At 37.9% G+C, this 23,476-nt stretch overlaps 1 protein-coding gene across 1 annotated transcript; it reads left to right on the top strand.

The window, feature by feature from the left end:
• The first annotated feature begins 5,466 nt into the window (after positions 1-5,466).
• On the top strand, positions 5,467-21,503 carry LOC149299734 (5'-nucleotidase domain-containing protein 3). Its single transcript, XM_089486105.1, has 14 exons — positions 5,467-5,518; positions 8,854-9,038; positions 10,199-10,273; positions 11,972-12,027; positions 13,079-13,169; positions 14,226-14,363; positions 15,180-15,240; positions 16,502-16,604; positions 17,030-17,131; positions 18,172-18,253; positions 18,721-18,807; positions 20,461-20,601; positions 21,007-21,071; positions 21,242-21,503. The coding sequence occupies exons 1-14, from the start codon at positions 5,467-5,469 to the stop codon at positions 21,501-21,503; spliced, it is 1,500 nt and encodes a 499-aa protein (XP_089342231.1).
• Positions 21,504-23,476: the final 1,973 nt, after the last annotated feature.

The raw sequence follows: 23,476 nt of genomic DNA, 5'->3' as shown, positions 1-23,476 counted from the left end.
AAAGGTTTATATTAAATATTTAGGTTTGATGGCAAACTCCATAAAAATCAAATTTTAACCCCTTAAGGACCGGGCTCATTTTTCGTTTTGTACCCTGTGGGACCGAGGCTGTTTTGACACTTTTGTGGTGCTTGTGTTCAGCTGTAATTTTCTCCTCACCCATTTAGTGTACCCACATAAGTTATATATTGTTTTTTTCAGGACAAGATGGGCTTTCTTCAGATACCATTATTTTGATCGTATCATCTTATTTACTATAAAAAAAATTAAAAAAACATGGTGAAAAATTGAAAAAAAAACATTTTATGACTTTTATTTGAAAAATCTTTTACTCACCTAAAAAAGCAAGTAAAAAAACTAGCTAAATAGATTCTACTACTTGTCCTGAGTTTAGAAATACCCAATGTTTTTATGTTTTTTTGCTGTTTTTTGTAAGTTATAGGGCAATAAGTACAAGCAGCGTTTTATGATTTCCAAATCTTTTTTAACAAATCTGGTCAGTCTGCCTCCATCTCCTCTTTGGAACATCTTTGAAGCCGGTTAACTCAATTTAACCCATTCAAACCATATATTTTTGAAAACTAGACACCCCAGGGTATTCCAAATGCTGTTATTTTAACCCTTTCCATGCACCAATTATACAACTACACTTTGTCAAACTTTGTAATAGTAATTTCTTTTATTTTTTTTTCCACACAAATTGTACTTTAGTTATAGATATACAGGTGCTGGTATATGTCACTGTCAAACAACACCCCAATATGTGTTCAGCAACATCTCCTGAGTACAGCGATACCCCACATGCATGGGTTTGTCAGATTGTTTGGCTGGTAAAAGGCTACTTTTGGGGCATGCGTAATTCAGGTGGTCATTTGGTCATTGTGCCTCCCTCTCCTCTTTGGAATATCTTTGAAGCCGGTTAACTCAATTTAACCCATTCAAACCATATATTTTTGAAAACTAGACACCCCAGGGTATTCCAAATGCTGTTATTTTAACCCTTTCCATGCACCAATTATAGAACTACACTTTGTCAAACTTTGTGATAGTAATTTTTTTTATTTTTTTTTCACACAAATTGTACTTTAGTTATAGATATACAGGTCCTGGTATATGCCACTGTCAAACAACACGCCAATGTGTGTTCAGGAACATCTCCTGAGTGCAGTGATACCCGACATGCATGGGTTTGTCGGGTTGTTTGAGATTTAAAATGCCACATTTGGGAAGTGCGCTTTTTTTCTCCATTTTGGTCAGTCTGTACCATATCTTTGAGCTAGGCCACTCCAATTTACCCCATCAGCCATTTTTTTTATATATTAGACACCCCTTGGGTATTTGAAGTGCTTTTATTTTAACTCTTTGTTGAGATTTTTGAGAAATTTTAGCACTTGCTCAAAATAATAAACTTTATTTTTTAATTTTATTTTTTTTATACTTTTTTTATATTTTTTTTTACACATTTTGCTGGTACTGGATGGTTCATCTAGTGACATCACTGCATAATTATTTTTAAATGTTAGCACATTTTTTTTTTATTTTTTTTTCCATTTTTTATTTATTTTTATTTATTTTTGAATATTTTACTAATCACATAGTGATTAGAAAGCTGGGCTCCATTGACTTGCATGGTTGAATGCAGTACCTGTATTCAACCAGCAAGTGGAGCCAGTTCTCTAGAGGGTCTGGAGACCCTCTAGCGAACTTTTTCGTCTTTATTGTTTTATTTCCCGGGCCGCCGCCATCTTGCTTGATGGCGAAGATCACCGGCAGCGGCGGCTGTGACCGCTCTCCGGAGCGGTCACAGCCCACCCAGAGGTAAGTGTTTGGTGTCGCTGGATGCCTCCTGATCGAGGCATTCCAGCGACACCATTTAAGTTTAGGAGGCGATCGTTGATCGCCTCCTAAACGCTTTTAAAACGGGCGTCCGCCGCCATACAATGTATGGCGGCTGTTGACGACCCGGGGAGGGGCCAGACATGGCCCCCGATGCCGATCTCGGCCTTGCTGAATGCCTCGACATCGAGGCATTGCAGCAAGGCCGTTTAAGCGAAGAAAGTGATCCTTGATCACTTTCTAAGCTTATTTAATTTTTTGACGGTTCAGGACCGTCAAAGGTCATTTAGTGACCTTCTTGTTATGACGGTCCTGAACCGGCAAAGGTCGCGAAGGGGTTAAGGAGACCTCGGCACGCCTGTTGTCCTACTTATCAGGACTTTAGTGGTTTGTGCTCACGGTGAATAGTGTAGCTTGGCGGACTAATGCACACAAACAATGGCATAACACATGTTGCTTCTTTCAGTTCTTGTGCTAGACAGATATCAACCAACATTATTTCTCAATGGTGCTGTTCATCTTATCTGCTGAACATGTTTGCGACTCAATGCTGCGTTTAGAAACTTCATTTTTAATACTGTTAAATGTCCAAATCCTCCCCACAAATAATTATTTGATGATGTGACATGTCTCGTTCATATTTTTTGCCAGGAACTCGTAATAAGCACTGTGACATAAAAGGTTACGAACTCAAAAGGCTTCTTAAAAGATTCTGCATTTTTATGGGATAAAACAGAAGGTATAACGAATGTTTATTTGGATAACATACTGGAGAGAGTGCAATTAATGTTTTTGTGTATATTAAAGGTGGAAATCACCTTTAAGACTGGTGAAAAAGGGAGAAAATTCAAAACAGAGAAGAGCAGAAGTATATTACCTAACTGAAAAGGTATAATATTAACATATATAGACTAGTCGACCCCCCCCCAAAAAAAACCCCCAGCAAATCTCCTTATGTGTCATGGACAGACATTATATATTCTCTCTAATGTTCCCTTTGCTCTGCGGCCTTAGGGCAGAGCAAACCCTCAGGAGACTTGGGGTAAGGAATGGGACTAAATAAAGTACAGTTGACTCAGAGGCCTTGTTAAGTCTTGCATCGTAAAGCAGAGCCAGCACCTTTGCACCTTGCTACCCTGGGCCCACTAGGATGCAGATTATTAACATCCAGAACAGAGTCTGTGAGATTTACCCAATCCATTACATCAATTTCACGTTTAGTAACAGTGACATAGGTTGACAAAAAGACCTAAGACCAACTTCAATGCTTCTACCTATCCCTCCTGCTTTTGATCAAAAAGGGAAAAAAATAACCGAATTAAGCTATTTTTCAAGTTTTGCCACTTGTAGGGGAAAACATTCTCGACCCCGAAAGGCAGATTTCTCCTTGGATCAAGAAGCTCTTAAAAATTATTATTTACTGTATAATTTATAGCCCTGCTTTTCTAAAAAGAAATATAATGTATTTGATAGCACAGTCACTCTTGGCAGTGATTTCCATACCTTTTATTGCCCTTATTGTAAAGAATTCCTTAATTTGCCGTCAATGAAATCTTTGGTCTTCCAGTCTCAGAGGATGACCTCTGGTTCTTTGTACACAATCCCTTCTCTCCTTAATGTTTTGGTAAATATGTTCCTACCACAATGAGAATTGGTTGTATAAAGCGCATTGTAAACAAGGCATGGGCTACAGTGCCGGGTTGAGAAACTTTTTTGTTGTGCAGCAACGTGACAATGTAAGACACTCCCAAGTCAGCGCACACGGCTTTCAGAAATGATCAGTCCAATGCTAGGAGCTGTGGGAAATACCAGTTACTTATTATAGCTTCCAGCTGAGCACACAGGACTTTCATTCATACCTTGTGACGGCTACACGTTTAATGTGTTTTCAGTCTCATGATATATCCGATGAGCACACTTCTGCCGTGTCAAAAATTTATAACAGTATGCTTGCTGGCATGGGGTGCCTTGGACCAATATTGGGTCACATGTTTATTATATCAATCAGCAATGGCTATTATCCATGTGACACGTTCAGTTGAAGCCTTGTTTTCTTATATCTAACTGAAACATCAGGCCATATCGTTTTACTAATCTACTCTACGGTAGAACCATATTTGATGAAATAGCTTTAATCTTGAGCCCTGCTGCATTTGGAGAGCTTCAATGCATACCCCAGTGCCTGTGTACTTGCAGACTTCTGCACATAACTGTATTCTTAAGAAAATTAGACTTGGCTGCCAGCACAGTTTTTACAAATGTGATCTTGGGGCCCTCTCTCCATTTCCTTTGCAACTTCCAGTCCACATTGACCACAAAGGGAAATCAATGTTCCTTTCCAGGAGAAGCAGAGACAAACAGCTGGCTGCTCAATACTTCTTGCTGATCAAGCTGCCAGCATGCCTCTAAGCTTTAAGAACCCTACTACTGCCTGCTCGGATATTATGTAGCAGACAGCAAAGTCCATATGGGTATATTTACTAAAGGGAGAGTCAAGAGTTGTGGTTTGAACTCTCTCACTTTACTATTTATTATGAAGGGCCATCATTAGTTTGGCAGCAAAAAGGGTTGAGCTGGCCCTACATAATGCACAATGCAATGGGTAAAGAGACTGCCTTCACTGATTTGATTGTAGAAGGGTTGGCCAAGCTCTTCCTGCAGCAGAAGCTCAATGGGGTTAGATCTTCATGACACAACTTACCCAAAGTCTCCTATGTTTTCTTAAAATCTACAAACAAAAGCATAAGTATAACAAAAAAAACTTGGCTGTTGACTTTTAGGTGGTAATGGGGATGCAACAGAAGCTCTCAGGTGGAGCTTCTATTCAATTATCCTAGACTCCAAAATCCATAATATCCATATACTAGAAAAGCCACCGCTGACCAAACAACTACCTGGAAGGTTAAGGGATAGGCAAAGTGTCCTTCAAGGACAACAGAGTCCCCAGCAAAGTATATGAAGGTCCATAGAACATCAATACATTGTCCACCCAGACCCTACTACATCCTGACCATGAACAATACAGGTGCTTATGCCTGTAAATATCCGCAGGCTCTGTGGTTCAGTGGCCAGCTGGCTAGCGAGCCACCCGCTCTTCTTAAACCTGGCAGTAAGCACCGGTTACAGCAATGGCAGGCCAGCCGAAACCCAGCGCGGAGACCTGTTTAAACGGGTTTACACAAACCATTCTAGACCGGCACAACGCGGCGAAAGCTATACGAGCCCCGCGGCAACAATCTGAACCGGTGATTATTTATCATTCCTCGCTCTTCAGATATTCGGTATGCCTGCTTCACGGCTCTCTGGTACTGCCACCCGCTGCCGGTAACTCGTACACCAGCACCGTACCGCCACTGCCAGCAGCTGCCGCCTCCTCCTCCTGCAATGATGTCACCAGGAAGTGGCTGAGAGGGGGGGGGGGGGCAGCTATATAAAGCCTGCGGCTCGTTTCTCACACACGCAGTCCTCGCCATGTCTCTGGTTTCTCCTATGTTTGGCGCTTGCTGCCGGGTGACCCTGTCTGTGGGCAAAAGGCTGACCGGGAGCCCAGGGCCCCCTCTCGGCATGACTACCTGCTGGCGCTGGGCTCAGTCCTCGGCTCCATACTCCAGTAGACCTGCGGACGGCGACATGAAGCGATATCTGAATGACCACTACAAGGAGACCAAAAGAAGCATCAACGGTGAGACAGTAAGGGGATTGCCGGCACTCAGTGAGGCTGCGCGGCATGTCCCTAGCATGTCCCTGAGGCTCCTGCTGCGCAATGTCACCAATTCGTGCTGCGTGGATTCCGCCACAGAAGTTTGTGAGCCGATGCAATGCGTGTCACTGTCGCTTACATGCTTTGGGCTGCTTGGTCAATGTGACATGCGTGGAGTGTGGGGCCAGGGACACATTGTGTGTAGGGCTACAGTGACACGACACACTCTGCTAATTGAGTGTGAAATGCAATGAGTGACACTCAGAAGTAGGTGAGTGAATGGTAGTGATAGGGACACAGATATAGGTGAGTGTGAACTGCAGTGACAGGGACACTCACAGGTAGGTGAGTGAATAGTAGTGATAGGGACACATATAGTAGATGAGTGTGAACTGCAGTCACTGACACTCAGAGGTAGGTGAGTGTGGATGGTAGTGATAGGGACACATAGTGGTAGCTGAGTGTCAACTGCAGTGATGGACACTCAGCTGTAGGTGAGTATGAATGGTAGTGATAGGGATGCACAATGATAGGTGAGTGTGACCTGCAGTGGCAGGGACACGCATACACAAAAACTCACATACAGGTGAGTGTGAAGTGCAGACTGGCAGGTGAAAGCGGATAGTAGTGATATGGTTTGATGTAAAGCACTAGTGGCAGAATGACATCCAGCAGGTAATCGTGACCTACAATGTCACATATTTGGTAATTCTGAACCTCAATACGATAACACAAGGGATAAGATCATTCGTTTTAAACTCCTTTTTGCAGGGAAGTGTCATATAACCCCGTGACACCACAACATTACTACCCATGCGGTGTATTAGAACAAAATGTCAAAATAAGTTATTTTTATCTGCCTGCATACAAACGGTGCAATAGCTACCTAAATAAGATATTCTCATCAAAATACAGACAATATAACAATGAATGAGGAAATTGTAATTCGGTGTGTTTTCAATGTCCACCTCCGTGTAATGAATTGTGTCGCATAAAGTAAGATTGTGCATGTAGGGGTTATATTCTCAACATGAATTAATTTAGTCTATGACCATAAATGAATGAGATTAATTTAACGGCAGAAACAAATAGCAAAGTCGGAATAGATAAACCTACCAATGCAGTCACTAGTGATCACCCCCCCAGTACAAGTAAAACCAATATCTGGATCGAAAGAATAAATTGAATTTAATTTACAATTCTTCCTTGGGGTTCTAAAATACATTAATTGCACAAAAACATTGTACTGATGGTAAGGTACACAGAACAAACTAAAGGGAGGCAGTAACATTCGTTTCTCTCCCTCCCTGTCTCTGCTTTATCCGTGATGGGATTTGCATTGAATCCTATAGTTTTTACAGCTTTACAGGAATGGCCTGTTGTGTTACACGCTGGCTACAGCGTCGATGTGTGGCTGTTTTGTGGACCAGGGTTTTTAGTATCCGATATTATAGATCAGAACGGTGTTTGGGTATGATGTAGCCGGATGTGAGTCTGAACATTTCGCATGCCTTGGGTATTTAATTTATCAATGCGTATTGCGATGTAGGCCAGAATGGCAGACTGAGATATATTCTATCCATCCAGACTTTGTGAACATCAGAGAATTTCCCATAAAACTAATACTCAGCGTTTCTTGATTTCCTGGCAAGCTTCGGTTGGGTATAGCGAGGGTGTATTCCTGCCCATCCTTTTCTTGGCCTTTCTCTACTCTTTCTTGAACTTTACGTTACCGTTCATTTATTTATATGTGTGTAATGTAAAACTGATACGGAACGATTTATTACTGAACAGGTTTTATCTTAGAAGTGAGTTCCAAGAAGCAGATTCTTGAATAAAGAGCCATATTTCATTTAAGTGCCCAATCTGTTTATTCTTTATTACAAACAGAAGCGAGCATATGGTTATACATGACAAACACAGGGGTTGCTTCAACTCATATCTTCCATCTTAAAGGGGAACTTTCAAATTCCAGATTATTCCCAACCATAATACATCTATATAAATCATATTATCTATTTTCCTCCGCCTAAGCATTAATATACAAATACATATCTTATTCTCTGTTGTAGTCTATGTGGGAGGTGCCGCCCAACCACATATTTTACAGTTTTACTGTGTTTGCAATAGCTTTACATATCAACTGTACAGACGTAAGTAATCTCTAGACTGCTAAAACAAATCAGGTGTAGTCTGGAGAGCACGGTACAGCTTCCAACCTGGCTGACAGCAGGATTCCAATGCACTCTTTGGTAAAGGATCATTAAGAAATGGCTATGCTTTAGCTGGATTTCAGTGCTGAAAAATATAAATATGAACATTGTAACAATAGAAAATTTCAAAATACCACCATTGATAATACCTAAATGAAATAATTTGGCCCGTTGTGAGTGGCTGTTTCTCCTTAAAGCTGGGTCAAGTAGATCTGATCAAGAAAGTTCTTATGTCTCAAAAAGCTAGCAGACATTGTTATGGGGCATTAAAATGGGTACTGATAATTGCATATGGAGTTAAACAATTTTATCACAGAATTAAAGTTTGTTATGCAATCACATCTATATAATGCTATATAAAGTTTATATTAATGGCATGCAGTAGAGGTTCAGGTGCCTAACTAATTACAGCTATTATATTAACTTTATTGCACAGATTGTTGAATTAGTTTGACACATAATAGCTTACACTTTCTAAGGTATTGGAAGCGTTGCTGGATATAATGTATCGGTCACATCGGCCTGTGGAGACATTACAATATCACATCAGACTTATTGAGCTCTTTACTGTGGGAACCTTGGAATGTCCTTTCAGGACTAATTAATAAGCCTTTAGTATAACAAAGCCACATTACTCACACAATCCCCTGTCTATAATATTTTGTTTTTCTTATTTATTCAGTGATTTAATGTATGTTTAAGAACATTATGAAAGTGGCAGCCAAGCCCAATTTTTCATAGATCACTGAAGGAAGCCAATTTAAACTTGAATAATCCCAGTACAGTATGTCACTCAACGTTACTACTTGGTAACCTACCTGGCAGCAGCCTCCGATGCCCAGCTGTTCTTCTGAGCCTTCATGCCATTGGGTGTAGACACCCTGTACAGGAAGAATGTAAAACAGTGTTTGTTTCCAAAGTGTGTAACATAATTAGTGCTTCCTTTTGGGCACTGAAAGGGCTTTATATTACCTGATTTCCTGTACAACTTGCCAGACTTGATCATTCTATGTTCCTCGCTTCCATGTTTAGGCATTGTTTGTATCAGTAATCCAAGCTGTTACGTACTTTTCCATCTGATCAATGTCTTTTCTCTTTTTGAAGAACTCATCCCTTCAATTTCGAACAATTTATTGAACCCGGATGCTATTTTTGCCAACAATGAAATGAGTCTTGCCGACATTGAAATATATGGATTTGATTATGATTATACTCTGGCATTTTACTCGAAAGATCTTCACACACTGATCTTCAATACTGCTAGAGATCTTCTCATAAATGAGCACCGGGTAAGATGATTGAATAATGCTATTTTATCATAATGATCAAAGTCTTACAATGTTAGCATGAATGCAATATTTACACTGGAAACATGACAAAACTGAAGCAGAGATCAAAAAGTATTATTATAGCCACCTGATAAGACTGATTTGTGTATTTATTAAGGTGATTAGCACAGTGCTATAAGGCTTGTTAAGATATACAGTAGATCCCAATAGCAGATATCTTGAGTGAGTCATGACAGTAACAGCTAGTGAACTCAATCCAAAAGGTGACGTACGGAGAAGAAGGGTAAACATCAAATGGCCTGAGCTGGTGGCAGATCTTTGTCACAAAGTAATATTTAGAACTCCATGCAGTTGTACAGTAAGAGTCTGGATCAGTACATTGCTAGATGGAATAGGTAGGATCTCAAGTGGCGAAGGTGATCCACCAGGGGAAGCTTTAGGGTCAAAATTTGGTGCTGAGTCTGCATCCTTGGGAGTGTGACTGCTTTGTGTGATACCTTCTCAAGAACCTTGTCTTCAAAGTCCTTCATTTAACTATTAGCTGATGAGTGGAGCTCAAGCATACCCCAAGAGTAGCAGTTAGGGTACATGATGTCACCCAGCTAGCGCATTTTTAAAGATACTTTTCCTTGGGGTATATTGGAAAGTTTGGAAACCCAGCCAAAAATAACTAAACAAATCTGTAGTTTGCCTCTAGAAGTGGCCCAGGCGTAATGTTTTGCCACATACTATTTTTTTTGAAAATATCAATACTCATTGGCCCGTCATATCAATCAAGCACAGAACAGTGTTGATATATTTAAAACCTATTAAAAGAACAAATAAATAATTCCAGACATGACCTGGTCTATTTTTTTCTCAATTACTCATTGGCTGTCTGTATGTGTAAAAGTTTATTTATGTTGTAGAGGTAAAAAGGTTAAAAAAAAACCAAAACATGATATAGGCGCATGAGTAATTAGCGGGAAAATAGCAAATGTTATATATGCATAGATATCCATTCCGAAGCCTTTTTATCATTTTCATTTTTGTTGTCTGTTAATTAATTGCTCTAAAGTGAAAAGGATGATATTTTAGTGAATAACTTAAAAAAAAAAGCCTGCTACAATTTGTACAATATTTGTGTTTTTTGATTTGTTACAATTTCATTTGCTCTGTAGTATCCTGTTGAGTTAAGGAATTATGAGTATGATCCAAACTTTGCGATTCGAGGACTTCATTATGATGTTCATAAAGTAAGTATGAGCTGCATGTTTTACATTGCACAGCCTCCATGTAATCTATCCCTGTAAACAGTGATTCACGCTGTTCCAGCAATCTACTTGGGCCTAAGGGATCTAATGAAACAATCCTAGTCCAAGAGCTCCGCTGTTTTTCTTGCTATCTTTACAAGATGTTGTTCAGAGTTACCAGTGGTTGATGATGATAAATTATGGCAAGAACATTTTATATCAATTGTCAACTTTTTTTTTTTTTGCATTTTAAAAATATTCAACAACAATCGCTCTTCCCTCCTCCCAAGGGGTGTAGGGTGGTGTCAAATAAAATGTGGTAGACATAGTCATAAAGTATAACTTGCTCCATCCACTGGCAAACATTGACCCTATTCAGCGCATCCCAATCACCCCTCGTCTTGTGTCTGGGGGTATGTAAGGGGTATTTCAAATAAATAAAATTTCCTTGGGGTACTTATCATTGCCTATGGGGGTGACAGGTTGAATAATTGCTTAAAAAACCCTTTGGAGTGGCATGGACCCCATCCCATGATGGCAACAGGTTGTAAAATGGACGCTAGTTTCCTGGGCCAATGATGAGGACTCCAGTACTTAACTTGCATCAAGTTGACTCTCCTAGGGGTTGGTCATTCATAGTACCAGAGCTGTAACTAGGACTTTTAACACCTGGGGCAGAATCAGAGGTCCCACACACACTGATGCCTCATCCTTCAGGAATGGAAGGAGGTTCGGGGGCAATTCCTCTGGGTTGGCTCACATGTGCCCTTCACCTTGCATCGCCTTTTGGTAGCAGCCCTTCTCACTCCGTGGGAGTTATGGCCCTGCATAATGCATAGCGAAGTCGTGAGTTGAAACTGCAGACCATAGTTGCAGGCCAGGGTTGCTTATGATAAAATGTTTTAACTCGCTGTTAATTTTGCACAGATGATTCATTGGGATGCAAGGGCATGTGTTCCAGCGTCTTATTGATTAGTAACATGCAGCTTCTGATTTCCAAACACAGTAAATATTATTATTATTATTATTATTATTAACATGTTTTTTTTTTTTTCCAAATCAAATTTTTATTGGTTTTGGTTGAAAAACGGGGGGGGGGGGAGGGGGGATACAGAAGGAAAGAGGGGAAGGGGGAAGGGGGAAGGGAGGAGGGCAGCACCAGTAACAGTATGCATGGACAAAACATGACAATCAAAAACCGCAAAAGGTCATACATAAAGGAGACACAAAATAGCCGATAAGCGGTGTACAGGCACAAAAACAATTAAGGAAGGCGGCCACGCACGTACGAGAGCCAATAAAACCAGGTAGCCGTATAAGCCTCCCTGAGTTCAACGGAGGAGGCGGAGAGGTCCTCAATTACACGGATCTCCTCAACTCGAGACATCCATGCCTCCAACGTGGGGGGGCGAACATCCCTCCAACATAAAGGTATCAAGTGCCTGGCAGCGTCGAGCAGGTGCCTAACAACAGACCGCTTGTACTGCGAAATAGACAGCTGGGTATGGTGCAGGAGTAGGGACAACGCTTGGAAGGGTGGAGGGGACTCAGTGAGCTCCACAAGCACTGCATTTATTAACATGTTTTTATATTTCTTTTTTATCATCTTCAAATATTTTGCTTCTTGCTAAACTGGTTTATTTATTATTTGTGATTGCATCTAACATTATAATGATATGTATACTTATCTTTTTCTGTTAGGCATTATTGATGAAGATTGATGCTTTTCATTATATTCAGCTAGGAACAGTGTACAGGTGAGTCTGCGGCCTACATAGTAATGTTTTGCTACATATTTTTCAACAATAACAGAACTATTAGTGAATACGGCAAGAACCAATGGGCAAAGCGCATTGGATGTAATTAGAAGATACCATCCATCCCTCTGGTATTCAGAGGGATCTCATTTTTTCCCCTTCTATATTATCTACTGCGATTCGATTTTGGCCAAGTAGACTAAAATGCTGTATGATTTTGTATGCAGAAACAATTATAAATTCAATGACCAAATGTTTTTTTTAAAATTTAAGCATTGATATATATATATATATATATATATATATTTTTAATGGATAAAGATGTCCAAAAAATATTTATTTGTGCTTTAATTACAAGGTCTAAATTTGGATCTGCTTGGTGTAATTTTGTTATTATTGCACTCTGTTCCTTTAGGTGTATATCAAAGTAAATAGATAGTATCTTGTTATTAAAGGAAGCGTATTTTTGTTCATGGACTGGTGTTAGCTTTTCAGTAGTAGGTTTGCACTGTGCTGCCAGCTTGCTGCGGTCATTGCATGGAGTCATCCGGGTAGTGTTACATTTCGTGCGCTGCTGAAATATTTTCCTGGACTTCTGTTGGCAGTGCGCAATATTTGAAGCTGTCATGTCCTGACTTTTTGCATCACTTCCAATAATCACTAGTTTGAAATTCAATAAAAGCATGAGGGCATATTGCGGATATGCATTCAGAATGTAGATGTAGGTAAGTATGTTTGTTTTTAGATAGTTAGGAAATGTATACAAGTAAAATATTAGGGGCAGAGTAAAAGATTAACATGGACAAAACATATTTTGTATGGGAACAATGTAAGAATTAAAGTAAAGAAAAAATTGTGAGATTTTGTGTGATCCATGTGGTTATGAACAGGTGGCTGGAGATGTTTCCTTATCGTAACCTTTGTTGGCTTGTTTTTTGAAGATCTAGACACCTTTTATGTTACTTGGCCATACATATTCTGGTTTTGCATGTAACCCTTGGAGCAATTCTTTGTTTATTGAATCCTTAACACTTACACTTTTTTCTATCAGAGGGCTTAGTGTGGTACCCGAGTCAGAAGTCATTGAAATGTATGAGGGCCACCATGTCCCGTTGGAACAGATGAGTGACTTTTATGGAAAGGTAACAAAAGTGTTCATTTTATATATTCAAGGTAAATTACAATATGCCATTATTTTATTATAGTCACACCATTAAACAGCAGGTCTGCCTTCCTGGTTGCATCTTCAAGTCTGTAAATACACTAGGGGCTCACAGACATGTTTTTAATTTCCTTTTATAATGCTTTTACCTGTTGCTGTGTTTGAGTAAAATTCCCTTGAAAAAAGCAATTAAAATAGCTTCCACAGTGTTGCTTAGCCTTGCAACAATAAAAGGCCCAAACGTTTATTGTTACTGATTTATATATTTGTTAAACTGTTTGGTTTTTTTTTAAATCACCAGAGAAACATTGCCTTTTTCAGAGACTAAATATGCTGTATAGAAGCATAAACATCAAAAGGCAATTTAATAAAAAATCACTGAATAGTAGTTCTTACTGGGGCAATTACCTGAATAAGTTCTAATGCTAATTTAGAGTTCTGGGACAAAAAGTGAATTTGGTGGATTTAATATTCCTGCTCTAATTAATTTAAGCTTGATGTTGGTGGATAATGTACAGAATGACCTCAAATGAAAGCTGAGCTTAGAAGGCAAAGACCCTGAGAGGTTTACTAAGTGACTAGACTTTTCCAAATACAGACAAATTTTCTTTTGTTTAGTTTTTGGTCCATTCATTTTCGGACAATGAATTTCACTTCCTGCCCCTTGAGATGAAATTTAGAGGGCTTTTTCCATTCAGAAATGAAATCTTTTGTCACTCACTCAAACTCTCACTCTCATTCGCTCTCTCAAAGTTTCTCTGCGTCCCTTCTCTGAAAGTGGACGGCGGAGACATTGGGACAGCGTGAGTAAGAATGTGAGCGCAACAAAATGCTAATGAAAATTTGTTTTGTTTTTGTTTATTTTGTTGTGGTCCCTCTTCATGTTCGGTCGTTCATACATTTCCACAAAGCCAAGTGCACAAGTCTATAAGTGACTAAAAACATGACCTGCTGTGAAGGATGTGTTAGTGGGTAGTAATTGTACGGTATATATAGTTACTGTACACATAATATTTTGTGCATTTTCTCCATGCAGAGCTCTGAAGGGAACACTCTGAAGCAATTCATGGATATATTCTCACTGCCAGAAATGACTCTTCTCTCATGCGTTAATGAACATTTCCTAAAAAACAACATTGATTATGAACCTGTTCACTTGTACAAAGATGTGAAGGTATGTCACGGAAAAGCTAAATTATTGCATTATTAAATGTGCTGTTTCACTTTGCAGAACTGTCATTTTATTTTTTTGTTCTGAAGGTTTAATTCCATAGAAACAGTCCTTTTCAATTCGTATGGCAAAGGCCAATTAGTTTCTGGTATTGTTCCACCTTAAAAGTATCCTCTGCAAAACATATAAATAAGGAGACATTTTGTATGATTAAATAATATTTTCTTGGAAGGGTACTAGGGATGATGTTTCCTTAAATTCAGCAGAGAAAGTGGAACAGTACTTTAAAAATAAGATGCAAGGGAATACAATTTATCTTTGCACTTATTCTCATTGGGGTCATTTTCTGGTACCATCTATGATCTCAGGATCAAATGTAATGTGCATACAAAAGTACTAAAAACTATTTAGGACATGCACAGAATGACTTGACTGGTTTGTTGGGTCAAGCTGCTGTTCGTGTAATGGTGGCTTAGATACATCCTAAGATCAGGTCAACCAACCAGGGCACCACAATGTAGGACGTTTCCGTGATGTGAATGGTGCTTCTTTCAAAGTGCAAATAGGTTACATATTATGACATTTTGATACAGCTTGTGAGAATATAGTTAGAAAAGATGTAAGCAATCCAGTAGACCATAAACACCATTAATTTGTTGAATTATCTTTTCTAAATGAAATGAAACATTTGCTATTTCTTTTTATTATAAGTGCTAAAAGCTGTTATTTGGACCTACAGCTAGACTGGATTGTTTACCAGTATGTCTTTTATATTGAGTAATTATTTGTGTAATATGTTTTATCTCTTTTGTATGCTAGGATGTCATAAGGGATGTTCACGTAAAGGGGCTAATGTACAGAGCCATTGAAGCTGACATTGGTAAGTAATAATCATGTATTTTTGTCTACTTTTTCCATAATAAATGCTGTCACCTTATCTAAACTAGAATATTGGCCATGCTTAAAAGTTCATATGTCCATAAATTGGTTGCTTTTGGAACCGAAAGGGCAGGGAACATATTTTATTGTCCGAAAACGAATGGACCAGAAACTAAACATTTGCGCTGGTCCATGTGTTGGGCCACCGACATGAACCACGAGGACCAGATTTTCCATAAGGGAAAAGTTTAAAAGTATCACCGTATTTAACTTCTATGCATGTTCCACTGATTTATGTTCTTAACGTTTGTTGTCATTGTTCATTAAGAGTGGGGTTGAGAGTAATCTTTGTGTGTAGAGTCACCTGTGAAATCCACATATCGGTCTACACGTCGTCCATTAGTTTATAAACCACCCATTTCCTATTAATGTGATGTGATGTGATATTGTATGATGTGGACGGGGGAACGTGGTAAACTTTATGCACCACTAGCTGTTTTTTTTTATCTGTTCCCACACTGTACTTATGCAATGGGGAGATTTGAGTCATACCATTTGGATAAATGAGTGAATCAGTGGTTTGACAAGTAAAGAAACATCAACCTATTTCTCTGTGCTTTGCCGTCAGCAAAGTAATGTTGTGGAGTTAATGAATGAAACCTGCTCGTTTTACTGATTGACAGATATAGGGGTATATAATATTTGCACCCTCAGTGGTAACTGTTGTACACTGAGGCATGTACTCGTAAGCTTTATCTATAGGATTGCTTGTGGTGAAGCCATGATGTCAGATTTCCTTCCTTTGTAGTAGTATGAGCCTTTTATACGTGACATTTATGGCAAACTCTAGCATAATAAGCTGTCATCTTTTTACTTTCATTATACATCTTCACGTTGTTGCGTTAGCAATGATATGCTAGGAATGGTTCTGAACTGAAAGCAGATACACAATATGTGCCTACCTGTCCTTATATTCACGTTCTTTTATTACCTACATTCTTGACCTTGAGATATATATATATATATATATATATATATATATATTGAAAACCGTTTGCGCCCCAGAGGGATGCAACTAAATAATGTGCATTGTGTTGAACAATTACAGAATGTTGTTCTTTTTGGGTGATTGTTGTTTTTTTTACATGTATGCAGACACTTACAGTCTTTGGATGGCTTTTTTTTACATTATCACATGGATATGCAGTTTGTTTTTATGATTCATAAATTCAAAATATGACTTATTCTTCAAATGTTTCTAGAAAGGTACATTTGCTATGGAGAAAAAACTCGAGCTGTACTGGCAAAGTTGGCAAACCATGGCAAAAAGATGTTCCTAATTACAAACAGCCCCAGCAGTTTTGTGTAAGTAAATTGTTATAGTGGGAATATCATTTCTCATTCTGTCTGATTTATCAGTGATTCTGTTTATCATTGTCCTCTCCGTGCTTCTGTATTTAGTTACAATACTCTTCTCTTTTTATATATTGCAATGGCTGGCTCAATTGCCTCCAAACATTAGACTTTAATCTATAGCTATAAATTACAGGTACATTAATGATAGTTAGACCGGAATGGAAGGTATCCTCGCGTTGAATAACTGTTCCTACTGAGATACCATTCATTTTCTTGGGTGTTATAAAGTAAAAGACATTGCTTACATACTATCGGAGTGCATGTCTACGGTATTTTAAGGTTCCTTTTTAATCACCATTGCTAAGAATGTTTTATAAAAAGCATACTCCTTTTAATAATGTATAGCATGTGATAAATAAGTATGTTGTTCATAGGGACAAAGGAATGAAGTTCATCGTAGGAAAGGACTGGCGGGATCTTTTTGATGTTGTCATTGTTCAAGCTGACAAACCTAATTTTTTCAATGATAAGAGAAGGTGAGTTCCCGCAAATCGTTCGTTGCGTGATCAAACTGTAGTGATAATCTGTATCTTCAATAACCGACCCTTGCATTAGGAATGAAAACTTTCCTATTTTTCCATTTATGTATTTTTTTATTCATTTTTTTTACTGTGTGAGAAACGTGGTTCACTAGACACAGAGTTTAGAGTGTTGTCGCCCATACGATGATGGCACTCAAGATGTAAAAGGTGAAAAGTCTTGTGAAATGAAATCTTATTTAAATTCAGCACTGAAAACAATGTATAGCAGGAAATAAGAGGCACTTTTATTTTATATGAATTCTTCCATGCACAAAACATGGTTGGTATGCTGTGAATAGTCTTGTTGTTTTCACTGTATTGTTGTTGTCGTTGTCTTTGGCCCCAATGGTATTTGTAGTTAAATCATACTGTGAACAGGCCTTTACTACACAATTCACCAAGACTTGCATCCATTTCATTCACAATATAACATCTTGAATAGCAAGAAATAACTGATGATCTTTGGCACGCGTTAACAAATAGGCCGACAAACACAGAGCCATTAGACAGAAAACAGAGTCGGAGCGACTATTCAATGGGTTCAGTGCGTTCCTAGCCTTTCCGTGAAGGATGTTTATTGTAAAATCTGAAATGTAACACTTTTTCCCTCTTTGGGCATATCTAACAGTAACAAAAACACTAAGGGAAATCACAAATATATAAATACACCTGCATTCTATAACTGAGTAAATATACTTGAGCTTTTTACTGGAAATTGTGTGGAATTTCGTCCTTTCTACATTTATCACTTACTTTACACATTGCCAAGTCGTTTTATCAACATAAAATGTCACTTTGGAACAATTCAGTATTGATGACTTCCAAATAGGAGAGTTTGGGGCAGGAAAACTGCTAACGTTGTGAGCTGAAAGTTAAAAAACATTGTCTTTTATATAGCTTGTTCTAGCCATGTCTCAAAGTTTAAAGAGCACCCAAACATTTCACAAATACTCCTGAGATGACTCTTTGTATTGTGCACATTTTATCCCTTTCAGGCCATTCCGCAAAGTTACAGACCGTGGGGTTTTATTGTGGGATAAAATTCACCAGCTTGAAAAAGGAAAGACATACAAGCAGGTAAGTTTTTTTTTTTTTTTTTTTTTTTTTTTTTTTTTTTTTTTTTTTTTTTTTAATAAGCATTGCTTTTATCTTTAAAAATAAGCCATACCACTTATGAGCATATAATGCATTAGGGGTTGAGGGATGAGACAGAAGGGTAGGGACTGCTTGGGTGAGGGTGATTTGATTGTAGCGAGGGTCATGTGGTTATTGGTGTGGAAATCTTGGAGGTGAGGAGAACTGGCAATTCTATTCCAGAATGCAGCTTGTGGGCATTAAGAGGATAGGTGATATGCTTTTCTGGGCAGGTGGGTGTTTAGTGAATGTTTGAAGCTAGAATTAGAGTCTGACCTGACCTATGGACATATTTCCTTATCCAAAAATGAAATGATATAATTTAGACTATTTAATCAATTATGTTAACCCTCAATGTTAATTGAGAAATATTTCAAGCTTTTTTTTTAAATTGCATTCCTTGCATACAGGGTAACTTATTTGAATTTCTGAAGTTAACTGGATGGAGAGGATCAAAAGTATTGTACTTTGGAGATCATATATACAGTGACCTAGCGGTAAGAGAGATGCCTTTTTATTCCCGCTAAACTGCCTGAAAAAGAAAATCATAGTAACATTTGAGATGAAATGAGAACTGTTGTGCCCCATGTTTGCTTTGCTCCTGAAGCACTAAAGAGGGAAGCTAAACTCTTCCCATTTGACATCAGTAAGGGCAATGAAGCAAACCTGGTCGCATTAATTTCTACTGAAGAGAAAATAATCAGAAGGGTAACTTCCAACATTCTTTTTTAATCCTTAAGGTATTAATGGATATGTATGTAATATGGCAAATGACATAGAAATGGTTACTTTATTTTCTTGTCTCATGTGAATACTCACCTTCTCATGATCCTCTGCTGTTTGTGAAGCTAGTTCTTGAGACTAGAAAACGGTACTGATTGCATCACATGTGATGCGGCCTGCATCACAATTCTATAAATACCTGTCCTTATGCAAGCTACTTGTTACAAAATATTTAGTTATTTGCCACAATACTTCACGTACGGCGTTTGTGCCGTCAGCTCAGACTTGTAACGCCTCTTCTTGCTAGGAAAGCAAACACCGTAGTGAACACTGGACTTATTGCAGATAATTCACACTGGGAAAACAGGAACTAAGAACACCCATTCAAACTACTTGTACTTTTCCCCTCCTCTTCTACTTCAAGTTTACTAGATACCCAACAATATAGAAATATGCCACAAACATATGGTATGCATAAAGTTCCACTTTAAACTACTTTTTTTTACCCACAGTGCTTGGATTTTATGATCATCCAATGTATACCCTACTAGATTTTTGGTTTAGATGAAGAAATTTTCTACCAGTCTTGAGTATGTTAAATAATATCGTATGGTCGCTTTTGAGCTCATATCCCTAATCATTTCATTCTTTATAAACTTTCTCATGCAAATATATATATATATATATATTATAATTTAAATGTGCAAACCTATTTGCTAATTCTTTTGGATAGGTTTGTGCGCAAGATTTCCTAAATTCTATCGGGAATGCCTCAACTTGCAATCTAAAGCCATAAAAATGCTTTGTTATGCCGACCGCTCTACTTCTATAATACAAAGTACAAGGCCGAGAGATGTCTGCAGTATATCTCAGTGGATCCTGCTTTACTCTCTGTAGACTGTTTAGCCTGGATTTATTTTGGTGTGACAGACATCAGTAGCTGGCGGCATCCACTGGCTTGTCTCAAGTGTCAGCGAACATTTGTTTATACACTTCGAGGGGAGCGTATCTTGTGAATGCTATTACAAACCGGCTGGGATTTTCACTAGTCGCAAGGGAATTTGATCTGATAATTCATACGTTTTTTGGTATTCACGTTAGGAATAGGATGAAATTGACTACCTTTGTACCGTATATATATATTCGTTAACACTATAAATGTAAATAGTAAGCGGCTGCAATGATGGCTGCAGCACATGTACCCGGAAGTAACCAGAGACCAGTGACCTATTGTAGCATTTAAGAAATATCAGGTCTCATAATTAGCAGCATGACTTCCTCCGTATTACAGGTAAATGTTTTACCAGTAGCTCATCTGTAATATTGTATTAATAAACATAAACATTTATATTTTCAACAAAATGCTAGCCAGTTACACAGACTATCCCGGAATTTTATAATGTAGTTTTAAATACATTTTTTTTCAGGATCTGACTTTAAAACATGGATGGCGGACAGGAGCCATTATTCCAGAATTAAAATCCGAAATCCAAATCATGAATAGAGCAGAATACATTCAAACCATGGCTTGGCTTCAAGGTTTAACCGGATTACTTGAACGGATGCAGGTCGGTAATAATTCCACATTGAGAAAAGAACAGCATATTCCATCCATACAGACAGACAGTGTAATGGGAAATATTCTTCATTAATCACATCTACTACCTCTGCCGACACATTCATTATTAAAACGAGTGCTTTTTAAATTCTTGTTCTCTTGTTTGTATATAGTAAGGTGAATCTAGTTCCTAGTACCAATCGTGCAAGGCTGTCAGACACTGACTGATGATAATTGTGTTTTTAATGCTTGTGCCAACTTTGGTTTATTTTAGAAGTTGACTTAATTTGATCTAGCTATTTTTGTCTAGCCTTATGATGATGATTTAAGCCGCCACAGAACAAAGTCAAGGAGGAGTGCTTGCTATTCCTGTCTATATTATCTAATTGGATATCTTGTTGATTTTCAATTGTAGGTTTACAGAGATGCTGAATCACAGATGATCCTACACGAGTGGATTAAAGAAAGGAGAGAGATGAGGTCAGAACGGAACCGTTTATTTATCGAGGTGTCATATTAATTAGGCTTCTCTGTTTTACATTGTGTGTAACAAAGATGGTCCCCTGAATTTACTTGAAACGTCTTAATAACCAATCCATACCAAAATTTTGTTTCAGAGTAACTGATAAATTCTTCTCTCTCCCCTACAGGGACATGGCAAGAAAAATATTTAACAACCGGTTTGGAAGTATATTCCGGACTGATCACAATCCCACGTATTTCTTGAGGCGGTTGTCCCGTTTTGCTGATATTTACATGGAGTCTTTGAGCTGCCTCCTGAACTATGATCTGTATCATACGTTTTACCCGAAGAGGACGCCGTTACAGCATGAAGTCCCGGTGGCTTCTGACCAGCCATATCCTGGCATCTTTGGGATCCCTTTCCTACAAGAAATTGCCCAGCTCAAGTGATTCCAGTCTGTGAACTGAATGTGTTTCTTAATCACTGAAACTTTGACACTTCCAAATGATCTTGGTTCCCCGAAGCCACTTTTTTGTTTAATTACATAGTATTTACCTATGATCCCAGTTTTTTGTTCCTAATGCTGATTAGCTTTGTTTTGTTTTTTAAAGTGTTCCAAGACTATCCAGTATTGTCTCTTCAGGCTGTAGCTATTTTATGAGTCTAGAAAAAAGCTATCTTTATTTTTCACTTAATTTTAATAGAAACAAAAATCTCACATGGAATATTTATGATTCATCTATTAAGTATCTCCCGGAATAGGAAGAGTGTGTTTTTAATGGGTGGGTTTAAAAAACTGCAGTTAAAAAGGTAATGCATTTGAGGGTATTTTTTGTAGCTGAAAGTTCTCTTGTTTGCAGGTAAGAGATTATAGCCTTAATTCTACATCTATTACTACCGTGAAAAAAGATAGATGTCCTCCTCGATTTTGATGTAGAACATTTTTTAATGTGATATAGTTTTCTTAATTAGTAATGAAACTTATTTTCATACAGTTTTTTTCCTTTTATGAATTCGCCTTCAGGTTGTAAAAATTGTATCTTAGTGGGTGTATGTTTAAGTAATATATATATATATATATATATATTACCAGGTTAATATAGAGATTCTATATACCTCGGCATATAGTTAAATATAACCTGGTGTGCTCTCAATTTTAGACATATTATCTGTGCCTACAGAGGCAGCACCCTTGGTTGTGTGCAGGTTTTATAATATGAATACACACACACACACACACACACACGCGCTGGAGTTGGAGACATTTTCAACATCTTAGTCCCCCGATACTTACATGCTTGCACAAACATAGGTATGTTTTATGGGCTTCTGCACAATGCCAAAGGAACAAACGATTGTAACATTATATCTGCAAGGAGCAGATATTAAAGAATTTATCGCAGATTGATATCTATTCAACAGCGGGTAACCTTTTAACGAGGTTGCACTAAACCTGTTGATTACTTTGTACATAATGACTATAGCATTATGTTTTAAACTTTCAGTATGGCAGCTTTATTGTGTGTGTTTAAACAGAAATAATCTGGTTTGCCTGTGGCTCAAAGTATCAATTTTTAGAATGTTTAAACGAACACTAGTAAGGTAAATAGTTGCAAAAATCAGGAAATAGTAAAAAAAAAAACCAGTATTCATCTTGTGTGACTTATTCCAGATTGTTTTTTTTATCATTATTATTATTGTGCATGTATTTGTTTAAAATATTCAGTGCATTTTGGTTGCTTAAATGCTAATTGATTTCACTCCTCTATATACTGGTATATAGTTTTGCAGTCAGATTCTGAGTTTTGTACACTACAATTGTGGATACTTTTTTTTTTGCTTTGTAACAAAGATAACTTGAACCCTCTAAAAAGGTTCATTGAGATGGAGTAAACTTTCTGGGTATGCAGATTTCATGAAAACAAATGTCCATGCTGAATGGTCTCTCACATTGCAAAGCAATATAAAAGTGCATATCTTAACTAAAGTTACATTTGTGTTTCCTGATAACTGCATGCAAAAAAAATCCATAGATCTTCTAAAACTGACTTTTATGAATTTGTAAACAGGTGGTTACTTCAAATGTTTTTGTGGAATATGAGGTGATATATCTTTTCATATTCTGGCTATAGGCATGTTTCGGGTGGATGGCCTGGCCCTTGGCACGGCAAAGAAAGGTTTTGCGTTCAAAGCTACGTCTTTGGTGGCTCTGCCACCTTTAACGTTAACTGAGTACTGTGAATACAAATTACAAGTATAGCATTTGTCAAACTATTTAAAAAAGTCTGTACTGCATTGTTGCACATTTTGTACTGGGTGTTACGTGAACCTTTGTTAATAGTAGTTAGGAATTTTCTTATGTCTGTTTAAAGGTATAGATGGGGCTACAGCACCATTCTAATAATTATAATCAAAATCCATA

This window comes from Sceloporus occidentalis, unplaced genomic scaffold, assembly GCF_023333645.1.
Source record: "Sceloporus occidentalis isolate IW3139 unplaced genomic scaffold, rSceOcc1.0.p SCAF_28, whole genome shotgun sequence".
Lineage (NCBI taxonomy): Eukaryota > Metazoa > Chordata > Lepidosauria > Squamata > Phrynosomatidae > Sceloporus > Sceloporus occidentalis.
The sequence above is the reverse complement of the archived record's forward strand: the minus strand, read 5'-3'. Positions and strand labels throughout refer to the sequence as shown.

What these genes read in the sequence shown, in the direction of transcription:
- LOC149299734 (XM_089486105.1), top strand. Translation starts at nt 5,467, where the DNA reads ATGAAGCGATATCTGAATGACCACTACAAGGAGACCAAAAGAAGCATC. An exon ending in ACTTGTACAAAGATGTGAAG is followed by an intron (nt 14,364 to 15,179) that starts GTATGTCACGGA and finishes TTTGTATGCTAG; the next exon opens with GATGTCATAAGGGATGTTCA. An exon ending in AACAGCCCCAGCAGTTTTGT is followed by an intron (nt 16,605 to 17,029) that starts GTAAGTAAATTG and finishes TGTTGTTCATAG; the next exon opens with GGACAAAGGAATGAAGTTCA.